General features: G+C 42.3%; 1 protein-coding gene across 1 annotated transcript; it reads left to right on the top strand.

Moving 5' to 3' along the window:
• The first annotated feature begins 1,243 nt into the window (after window positions 1-1,243).
• f3a (coagulation factor III, tissue factor a) lies at window positions 1,244-10,543 on the top strand. The gene is made up of 6 exons (XM_083778014.1): window positions 1,244-1,678; window positions 2,052-2,163; window positions 3,652-3,845; window positions 5,161-5,342; window positions 7,399-7,567; window positions 10,378-10,543. Exons 1-6 carry the CDS (start codon window positions 1,600-1,602, stop codon window positions 10,539-10,541), a joined length of 900 nt encoding a protein of 299 aa, XP_083634140.1. The 5' UTR covers window positions 1,244-1,599; the 3' UTR covers window positions 10,542-10,543.
• The last annotated feature ends 1,596 nt before the right edge of the window (window positions 10,544-12,139 follow it).

Genomic DNA, 12,139 nt, shown 5'->3' with positions numbered 1-12,139 from the left:
TTAGAACAGAATCTAAAAGAAAAAGAAATGAAAGAATAGACCATAATGGCATGTAAATTAATCATTAATAATCATAATTCAGTGATGTAAATATATACGTTTTCAATGTAATGGGACCACCCAGGGGTGGTCTTTTAAATGGGTCCCAGGGACATTTTATGAGTCCTACTTCAACGACGTTAGAGTACAGTACCGAGCGAGTACAGTATTGCATCCCCCGCGGAGCGTGACATGATTGCGTCCTTTCTCAATTTAGTCTAAGGATGCAGGCTATTTGCATCACTAATTCAATGGATTAAGCCAAGGGGGTTATTCTTACTACTGTGTTTCTGCATTAGTCATTTTACTGTAGTTGTGTAATGTTGGATAATTTGGCCTCTCTGTCTGTCTATCTGTCTGTCTGCTACTGTACTGACCCTATTGTTTCCACTATCTGTCAACATACTGTCTCGTCATCTTCCGCCATGTCTCCCTTTCACAAGTATGCATGCAATCATGCACAAAGAAGTTCGTAGGCAGTGGTGGAAATCGACGCGTTCTCACGGAACACAGCGATTCAGGCTGGAACCCAGGCTTGTGGAAAGTAACTAATACTCAAGTACTGTACTTAAGTACTTTTACTCCACTACAATTATTACCATTTTGTAGAGTTGGATTTTATTACAAAACCTACAATTACTCACTTCAGCCCTATACTTAACTGTATACAATTAAGCCATTTAAAATTAGCAGGGCAAATTTCAGAAGATTTTTTAATCCATTCTGACATGGGAAATGGACATTCTGCATGATGAGTACTTTCTAGGCTACTGTTTGTACTTAATGTAAATTTTATGCCAATAATATGTTTTATTATTATGTAATATATTTTATTCTAGTCTACATTTTGAATAATTTCTAAAAGATTATTTCTAAATTGCAGTAGGCCTATTGATACTTTTACTTGATGCAAAATCATTAGACTTTTTCCACCACTAGGTTTTAGTAAGCTATAGTTATTGCAAAAAAAAGGAAAAAGAAAAAAAAAAGTCACCTCAAATGATATTCAGGTGACGTGTGTGAGACATGTACAGTGGAACAGAATACTAGGCTACACATACCATAGTAGTAACAGTAGCTCTTTTTATGAGCTCATCACTTTTTTGTCTGGCCCGTCCCACTTTTAGAGGACGGCCCCACCCCCAGACAGTCCTTATTTGGATGCACACATCCTGTTATATGGCTGCAGTCGGTTCGCTTTTCACTCACACGCTCAGAGCTCAGAGCATCAGAAAGGTTCAGGCAAGGCAACAGAAACAACTCAAATCACAGCCGAGCGTTCAAACTGGTCAAGGATCCGCTACAACCTGTAGACTAGAATCCGCGGGGCATTATTATTTTTTTCTCCTGAACATCAGGAGCCATATTAACGTGGGACAGCGCGCTGTATTAATTCTACTGGTAATTTATATTTTGTCCAGTGCAACAGGAGCTGCTGCTGCGCGCTTGGGATCGTGACCAAACTATATACTACCTGAATCATTCCAGACGCGCCCAACACCTTGCAGGATTTCTTCCATTTCATAGAGAGAAAAAAGGGAGATACCAAAGAAAAAGAAAATGCTGAAAAGTGGAGTATTAACGGTGGCCTTTCTGGCACTCTTTGTCGATACATTTTTCTTCACAACTTTAGTTTCAGGTGAGTTGTTGATTTAAGGGACCCTTATGTAAACAATTAAGTCTTATAGGCCTATTCACCGGTAATATAGTGCTTTTTCTGCTTTTTCCCTCGTGGTCCTATAGCATGTTTTTGTAGCCTACCCATTCTGCAAATGTTTTCATTTTTCAATCAATCATTGAGAAAGCTAGCTATTATTTGTCTGCCTTTTAAAGGAAGGTCGTGTGCATTTTCCAAATAATGTTGGTCTTTCTACTACATAATCCTTGATATTAGCTTAATTAGATCTGGAAGTCACAGTAGGCCTATACTGTAGCTATTTCTTGATCTAATAGCTTCCACTCTCGTTGCATTTTTGTCTGACGTTTAATTGTTGGAATCAATTTTTTTGCAGGTTCGTTTCCCAAGGCACAGAATGTCACTTGGCAATCGACCAACTTCAAAACGCGCCTAACGTGGGAACCCAAACCTTCCTCTGAATATTCCTACACGGTGGAATTCTCTGTGTGAGTTATTAAATCACCATTATCGATGTCATTTTAGATTGAATCAGCTGATTCAACTCATCCTAGGATATGAGTAATTGTGAACAATCTAAAAAAAAAAAAATCACCACCATATCGATGTCATTTTAGATTGAATCAGGATGAGTAATTGTGAACAATCTACAATTAAATGTTGTTTGCCGTCTTAATTGAAATATTTCATCAGCCAGACCATAGCTCAGCCCACCCAGGCAGTGTAGTGACCTTGTGAGGGACATTCATCCTCAAGATGAGAGCAGAGGGTGACGAGATGAGATGAGAGACTCCCTTTATTGATCATCCACTAACACTAAAAGCTTTTACTGGCATGTCCAGTTTAGCTCATGGATTGTAGGTAGCCTACCATCAACTCCATTTATAGCCCTTAAACTTGAGACCAGATTCTACAAATAATCTTCTTTCTAAATCCTGAAAAACGTGCTATATAATCAGTGCTGCTCTGGGTGTAAAGATCTGGGTAATCTTTTTTTTTTCTCCAAAAATAGCATATCTACAAGCTCATTTGCACGCAGTGACATGACATGAGCTTGTATACTGTATACTGCTATTTTTGAATAGGCAAAGTAAGTTATAAGTGGTTAAAATCTAAAATGACACAGATATACTTTCTGGGTTTTACTGGGTTTAGCACGTCCATTATTACCATCCTGGATAAATATTAACAGAAACCAAATCAACAGAGGAAGAATTATGGGCTTCACCTAACTTGAACAAAATTAAACATTAATACGTTATACTGACTGGGAGCCAGTTACCATACAGTACAGACTCTATTTATTTGTTCTCCACTGTCATCAGTTTGTCTTAATTGCACCTGTTTCATAGCTCTTTGTCCATTAACTTAAAGCGGCACTAGGCCTGACGTCGAAATAAAACAAATGTATTCTGAAAGAATCAAAGATGTGTGCCGCATTTTCACGATTTTTCAAAAATAGCAGACCTACAAGCTCGTAGCGCGCCACCGATTGGCGCGCTATGAGCTTGTAGATCTGCTATTTTTCAATAGCTAAAGTATAACATAATGCTTATAGTTAAAACACCAAAAGGGGTTCCCGTACAGAATGCGTTAATAAAATGTAATTTTGTCCAATGTGTCTATGATCTCATGATCATTAGATCATACAATTATTGTGTATGTTAATGCACAATCATTCATACAATTGGCATATAATAATATTATATTATTATTATTATTTTCTCCCTGCTCTTCCATCGAGACATTTAGATTTGTGTCAAAGGTAACGTCTCACCTAGACACAGGACCTGACACACATTTTGACCCGACGGTCCAGATTAAATTTATCCCCTCGAAGGAAGCAGGCAGGCTCTATTAGCTCAATGGTAAAAAAAACTTCTGGACAGAGTTCAAATCCGGGATAGAAGAGAAAAGTTACATAGTGCAGATTTAATAGCTTTTACATTGTCCTCTTGATCTTCGTTCCTTTCCAGGGCCGGCCAGAACCGCGAGAAGAACAAGTTCTGCATCCGCACGAGGGAGACGGAGTGCGACCTGACCAACGACCTGACCGACGTGAAGGCCTCGTATTCGGCCGACGTGCTGTCGGAGCCCCCGCTGGGCGTCACCTCCGACGTCGTCGAGTTCCCGCACACCCGCTCGCCGCGCTTCTGCCCGTACAAAGACAGTGAGTGTCACTCTCTCTCACCCCCGCAAAAATGTAGCCTCGGAAACCCAGACGTTTTTATTTCCAGGGAGAAGAAAAAAAAGGTCAGAGTCCACTTCAATTCGGCAAACATTGCTCACTCTCTGTTGATTTCTGATCGCCTGCACCTTTGTTAAATTGACACACACACGCACACATGTACATACACACACACACTCCTCTCTCTCTCTGTCACTCTAAGTAATTAGTCTCATGTCGCGCAGCTGCGCATAGTTTCTCCCCGGATCCTGCCGGGAGTTGCCTATGCCTGCATAAAAAGCATAGGTGAGTTCAAGGCTAGCAAAAATGTTGATACTGCACACTCACACAGCTACATCTTGGGACCACGAAACGTGCCTGTACGACGTACGGTACAGCGCCATGCATTCTTCATTCTCTCTCTCACGCCTAAAAATACCCAGCCCAGGACACATTGACATTCCAGGACATTGTTTCACAACCGCTCATTCGCTGCTGCGTGGAATTACAAGAGATTAAAGCCAGATTGTGGATGAGCGCACAAACACAAAGCAAGCAGAAACAAACGCATGACAAGGCAACAAGATGTCCCCGTTATGTTTTCCTTCCGATCTCCGATACCGGTCCACACAGAGTACCGATCCCATAACCTTTTTATTTTAATTTAGGGAGAAAACAACAATTACCTTTAATAAATTGTTCAAGTGCAGCCACACATTAGTAAAACAAGAATGTGGATGGAACAGCATAAGAGTATAAAGTGGAAGTGTAAAGTTCATTCCATAGTCCTATATGACATGAACTTCCCATTACAGTCAGAACTGCAGACTCACTCCCAATCTTCCACCATAGTCTGAAAACTCAACATTGGCCCACAGCACTTGCCCTAGCCTCGACAACCTCACAGGCGTATATGCAAAGGCTAAGCTTATGTAATTTAGATAGTATGTCATGTAGACATAGCATTCTATAGTGTATACAGTATATATCATAGTTTCATTGTACAGATATTCTACTGTTAAGACTGACGTTAGGTTATTCGCTTGCTTAGTTATATGGTCCTTGATTACTATTTCTATGTATTTGATGTATTACCATGTGTTGTTCTCGCTTACTGTAAATCGCTCTGGATTAAGAGTCTGCTAAATGCCTAGATTGTAAATGTAAATTGTAGTGCAATATCAACCGAAGCATTCAAAAACACAAAACAATTGTTTCATTGAAAATTTTAATTAAAACTAAGCAGCTTGTGCAACACCAGTATAGCAGCATCTTATACTCACAACATCTTCCGTTAATTCCCCGTTTGTTTACCCAGCTGACATCGGCGACGTCGGCGACTTCAAGATCGTGCAGGGCGACCGGCGGAACGTCACGCTGTACGTCAGCGACCCTCAGACGGCGCTGTTCAGAGACGGCCGGCCGCTGACCATACGGGACGTCTTCGCCGACGACCTCCAGTACAAGGTCACCTACAGGAGAGCGCACAGCAGCGGCCAGGTGAGATTGGGGTGACGGAGATAATGAAAAAGAAAATCTTTACCACTGGGCCGTCCTTGAATTAGAAAAGGTTGAGAATCATGACGGTATGCGGTATGTAGCCCAATCATTTAGAATCTCGTAGAGGGTTTTTTTCGATTCTGACGAATCTCTCTACGAGAGTCTAAAACATAACCCCCCCCTTTACCGTCGAACGTTTGTGCCTCAAAATCACTCTTACCTTGTACAAATGCAAAATCTAAGCTGCTTTTAATGTTGCCCCACTTGTTTGTGAGGTGTACGGATTCAGATTAAACACGGAACATGCTTATCTTTCAATAAAAAAGGTATTTTAATCCACTCTGTCTCGGAATCTGGCGGCCATCTTGCTTTTCTCTCCATTGTAAATGCGCAAGAGAACCCTGGCCGCTAGGGGCGCGGGCAATATTCAATATTCTGCCGTTTACCGCATTTACAATGGAGGATTCAGAAACAGAGTGGATTAAAATACCTTTTTTATTGAAAAATAAGCATGTTCCGTGTTAAATCTGAATCCGTACACCTCACAAACAAGTGGGGCAACATTAAAAGCAGCTTAGATTTTGCATTTGTACAAGGTAAGAGTGATTTTGAGGCACAAACGTTCAACTTTCGACGGTAAAGGGGGGGGGTTATGTTTTAGACTCTCGTAGAGAGATTTGTCAGAATAAAAAAAAAACCTCTACGAGAATCTAAATGTTTGGGCTATGCGGTATGGATTAAAACTAGCCTGGATCCAGCCCAAAGACCCCGCCCACTCTCTGAGTGGACTGCATCTCTTGGTCTGGTGTTGCACTGTGAACCTATAATTTCTTCGGTACAAAAATGTATTATCCAATGAGAATTGGTGGTGGGTCTAACGAACAACCAATCAGTGCCGAGGCCCGTTTTCAGCGTCATCACACAGCGCAACACACATGAGGAAGGAGGGCAAAACAACAACGATGGCTATTGGTTGAGGGAAATTCTAATCCCCTCCCCCTTGAAATCGTTCAGACAGGAGACAATGTCAGACTAAAGCTTCAAGAAAGCTACAGTCTGATAATCAGGCTAGATTAGAACATCATTATAACGAGACTTTGAGTACTTAGATATTTATTTATTTTATACTATACCAGTATCCCCATTACGCTGACTGGCACATAGGGCAGCAACAAAGAGTACTTAGAAAAGTTTATGTCCTAGTTAGTAGGATTATTATTATTCAGAGAAAGGAGAGAGATGCTTCCTCTCAAGCAGGCAGAGATTCCTTTCTAGACACAGAGAAGGAAGGACATTTGTAAACATTTAGACAGAGCTGTGCGGGGCACAGCCATGTTTCTTTTCCTGTTCCTGGAGGGAAGGCTTTTGTTTTTCCCAACATGGAAGATGGAAATAGAACGCCAACGTCATGGGTCATCTTTTGATGTACTTACTTTACTTACGCCTGACACCCTTTCCAGGGTATAGGCCGTCGACAAGGGACCTCCAGAGTTCTCGGTCACTGGCGTTCTTTTCTATCTGCGACCAGGTGCCTCCCAGCCTCTTGGTGTCTGCCTGGAGATCCCTCCGCCAGTGTTTTTGGGCCAACCTCTGTTTCTCTTCCCCTGGGGGTTCCATGTCAGAGCCTGTCTGGTCATCTTTTGATGTAGGACACTTTAATAAAAAAAAACTCTATCCATCCATCCACCCACCACAATAAGAAAAATCACACCTGTGCGGCCTTAAGGATCGGGAGGCCCCGTTCATTACTTCATTTTAATAATTAATAATTGTGTGTATTATCGGACTTCAAAGCATGAACAGCATACACAGCCAAGTAGAAAATACACAAAAGCAGCTTGCAGCTTTTGTGTATAACTGGAAGGCAGCATAGGCTATGATGCAATCGCAACTGTCAGCGCTGCTAGTGCAGTGAGTGCACACACTGGGAAGTGGGAACTATTACAACCAAACAACACACTATACTACTACTACTATTTATTAGGCCCGTTTTGAAACATATATAAGGCCGCCACTGACCGTTGTGTGTGTGTGTGTGTGTGTCCTCCTTTGGCAGAAAGTGAAGGTCTCCAAGTCCAGCGAGATCGAGCTGACGGGTCTGGACCGGGGAGAGAGCTACTGCTTCCAGGTGCAGGCCTACATCCCCAGCCGCCGGGCCGACAAGCAGCTGGGAGCCGAGAGCCGACCCCAGTGCACCCACAAAGACAACCCGTCCTTCTTGGAAAGTAAGACATTTTCATTGTTTTTTAGGGAAATCTTTAGGCAAGAGTATGGGAAGTGTTCACCCGACATGACCACACGAAACACAGGGAATTCAGGTTTAATCCATTTTGTGGCGGGAACCCCTGTTGGTGTTTCAATCATTATGTTATACTGTAGCTATTGAAAAATAGCAGATCTACAAGCTCATAGCGAGGCACAGAGTGCCGCACTACGAGCTTGTAGGTCTGCTATTTTTGAAAAATCTCGAAAATGTGTCGCAAATCTTTATATTCTTTCACAGTGAACGTTTTTAACTCAAATCTTTGCTTCTGGGGGGGGGGGTTGGGGGGTGTCTGGGACAACACATGTTCAGATGGGGGTCTGCGGCCAAATACATATAATTTGGAGGGTCCTTGACATTAAAAAGGTTGAGAACCACTGACTCATAGAAACAGAGGTTTTCTCGAAAAACTGTTTTTTTAATCGGCCTCAGGTCAAAATGGGTTAAAGTGGTTTAGAACAGGACAATAATACAAATACAAAGGTACAATAAATGAATCAACGATAACGAAAATAAAATACACTTACAGTACAGTAATTCCCTCACGCAGAGCTCATGGGTTTCCATTAAAGGGGAAGTGGACGCCGTGTTGCTTGAGTCCATGTTGTGCTATTAGAGGAAAGAACAGAGGGATTCCCCCAGTATGGACGTTGCAACTGGTCAGCAAATATCTATTTACCGCATCAGCCCGTATATATTGTTTCTGTAAGAGGATACAGTCGTCTATATATGACGTTCGAGTGTCACAATCACTTAATGCAGGTTAATAAAAGTTTTTTGCAAGTTCCACACAGTGTGTGTATAGGACCTCTTCCTTTGACATTTGATATCAAAGATCCCTTTCTGAACATTACCGTACAATAGACCGCTCAAGATTACCATTATTACACTCTCCGAGGCAAGCAAAACATGGAGGATTTCTGCTTTAAATCAGAGCATCAGATTCATTTTGAACGCTGTCCCTGCCTTTATATAGGTTTATATTTCATACAGCCTGTTCAGGACTTTAACCCATTCTGGACGGGAACCCCTTTTGGTGTTTTTAAACATCGTTATAATTTAGCTATTGAAAAATATCAGATCTACAAGCTCATAGCGCGCCACCGAGTGGTGCGCTACGAGCTTGTAGGTCTGCTATCTTTTGAAAAAAAATGTGAAAATATTTATTTCATAAAACTGGAGGATTTAGAAGGATTTATTTATTTATTTCGACGTCAGGCCTAAATGGGTACGTAACTCTTTTACAAAAGAAAGTGGGGGCGAAGGGAGGGAAACCTGGAGCCTACTGTGTGTGTGCTGACGATAACCAGTGCTGGGTTTATGTCTAAGGAGGGGAGAGAGAGGATGGAGGAATGAGGTTATAGGTTGCGACAGAGATACTTTCAGCACTTTTGTGATGGGCTCTGCATGGTGAAAAACGTTGCCTCGCCCCAAATATTTCGTCCCAGGTGATAAGATATTGCCTCTCTGTCGAGTGCGGGAATACCTCATATAAAGTCCCAAACGGTTACTTTTCAGGATTCAAAATATAAAAAGCAACAGAAAGGAGCAGATCTACAAACTCGAAACGCAACGTGAAGTGATGAATTTCAAGCTTGCAAGGATCTGCTACTGTTGATGCTTTTGTGAGACGCTGTAGTGCGATACGCGATAAGTATGGCATTCATTTCCGAAAGAACACAAAAAGTTTAAATATGGAGTTAAGAGGTTTCGGCCCGACAGCAACGATATGATACTGTAGTTTTAATTGGGGCGGTTCTTTCACAGGCACGCACGTAGCCACGTACAGTACAGTACCACACACACACACACACACACACACACACAGGATCACAGTGAGGTCAGCAGTTCTTTCAATGGTCGACAGGAAGTTTAGCGGGGGCGTAGATGGGTGGCTCAACAGTTGTGTTTGGATAAATGAATATATTTGCTACTCAGCAATAGTTCCCGAGCGCGCGGGGGCGGTTGGTGGATTGTGAACTCGTGTGTGTGTGAAGTTTATACTCGTCAGCAGCATGTGTGCAACCACATTCTTCAGTCTAATCCATACTTTCACACACACATAATTATGGCTTTCAATTTCCCACGAGTCTTAAAAACATCTACAAATGCAATACATACAGTCAGATTCGGTCATAATTAAAGACAAATGAAGACCTTAAATTTCACACAGAGTCACTGACATTGCTGTTCCTTGGAGTGGTTGCACCACTCAAAAAGGACTAGACCTGTACGTGCCCGTCAGCCACCGGCCTACTTGAGAACGATGCAACTTGGGAACCTAATAATACCCTTGTCAACTTGTCATAGCACCCTTTTAACTATCCATCTGTGTCCCTTTTGTGCCCATACTGTATATGGAGATCCGCCCGCCTGTGTCCGAAGAGTGGAAACTTGACTGTGAAAAGTGGACTTGTTAAGTAATCAATAATTGGCAGGTGTGGGCAATCAATTGGCTGAGGTTAGAGGCTGGAAATTTCACAGGTGAGGGGACGTGGCCTCGTTATAGGTCCACTGACAGAGCCTGACCAGAAGAGCCTTTTTTGTGGTGTTTCTGGACAACGGTATTATGCCGCCGACTCGAGGCCCGGGCACTGCACTCCCTGCGGGGGTGTGGAACGCGTGTGTCAAAGTTGAAGTCGGTGGGGCAAACGGTTCTCGAGTTATGTGCATTACAACCGTACTGCGCACACACACACACACACACACACAGAAGTGGCGCATTTATAGTAGGATTTGAAAATAACCCGCTCTCCGCTGTCTGTCTTCCAGAGTACTCCGTGGGCGCCATCGCTGGCGGCATCCTGCTCCTCCTGGTGCTGGTGGGCGTGGTGGTGGGCGTGGCCTTGTGCTGCATCAGGTGCCGGCGGAGCGGAGAAACCCCGCGGGAGAAGGCGGAGGGGGCGGAGCCTCTGCGAGGAGGAGCCAACGTGTGATCCAATAAGAGCAGCGGGAATATACGAGGTATACAGCTGGACTGGAACCAAGCGTTGGTGGAGGACGGGTCGACGTTCCACTTGTCAATCACACTGGAAGTGGAGTTTTGTTTTAAAGGCCTATTCCTACTCCGGTTTTCCGTGAAAAAAAACCTACAACGTGACGTCACTGAGCGGCTGGTGAAGAGAAAACCAGCGCTCTCCCCCAACCCAGCCCTTCTCTCTCTCTGTTTTTACTCACCACCGGAACTCAGTCAGAGACTCGCTCCGGGGGGCAGCCCAGACAGAGAGGGCCCCCCCTCTCACCGCCACGGTGATGGACTATGAGCTCCGCCAACGCCGCCATCAAAACCACCACTTAAGATGAAAAGGTGACCACCACACCTAAAACTGGAGTATGAATAGACCATTTTTTTGTTTCTGGGAAACAACCTTAATGAATAGCCTATGTTAGACATTATGTAATGCTCATTTAATGCTGCAGATATATATTGTTAGGAAAACTCTTATCTACGTAAATTAACGCGCCTCCTACGGAAGCATCAAACATAGCAGATCTACAATCTTAAAATGCTGCACGAAGCGACGCAGTTTGAGCTTGTAGATCTGCTACTTTTGCCATTGAAAAAAAAAAGAATCCTGAAAACGGACATATGAGGTTTCCATCCGACATGATAGATATATATATATATATATATATATGATTCAAACACTCCACAACTATTTATGAGATTCAAATATTGCACAGAACGCTGCTCGGGACGGGAACTATACTCTTTATTTTGTTTTTGGTGACTGGTACTACTTCTGCTGATTTTGACTTTTTATTGGTATTTATTTATTACTTCTATTTGCCTAGTGGTTTGTATAACTTGAAATGAATGTTGGGAAAAATTATATGAAATAAGAGTATATGATTATGGGAGACTGGTGCATGATTACACTTCAGTGCGAAATCAAAAGCTAGTATATATTTTTTTTTATTGAGAATGCTAATTTATTGCCTTTTAACGGCCGTTTTTATAGATATTTTTTATCCTTCAAAAGGAGCTTTTTTTGGGGATCAGTTTGTTACTATGCTTAAAAAACACGTTCAAAGTATATCCACGAGTGTATTATTTAATTTTCCACTGAAATAAATCTGTTATGTACGTTATGTGAACACTGTAAAAAGGATTGTGTTTGATGTTTTATATCACTTTAAGTAGATGACAAAACTAGAGCATAATAAATCACTCAAGAAAATGAAGAATCCTCCACTTTGGCTTTTTGTGTTCCAATTTAATCGGAAATTCTTTCATCGCCGTAGAGCTTTCTTGGCTTCATCAAAAAGCCAACGCTCGTTACATAATGCAGGAGGAGTGTTTATCTCCAAGCTAAAACGTCCTTCCCAAACCGATTACAATCCGCATTCCCACCATTAAGAAAAACAAACAAAACAAAACAAATAGCTCACTTTTGCCCTCTGCTGGTGAACCAGTGAGATGATTCACATAGTGGAAGGCATACTCTTCACATCAGTGGTGGAAAGTACATTTATTACATGGCTTGGCTGAATGGTTTGATTCTCATTGGTCAATCGCTGAATTCAGCGGTCT

The sequence above is a fragment of the Protomyctophum parallelum genome (assembly GCF_964188405.1).
Source record: "Protomyctophum parallelum genome assembly, chromosome: 12".
Classification (NCBI taxonomy): domain Eukaryota; kingdom Metazoa; phylum Chordata; class Actinopteri; order Myctophiformes; family Myctophidae; genus Protomyctophum; species Protomyctophum parallelum.
The sequence above is the reverse complement of the archived record's forward strand: the minus strand, read 5'-3'. Positions and strand labels throughout refer to the sequence as shown.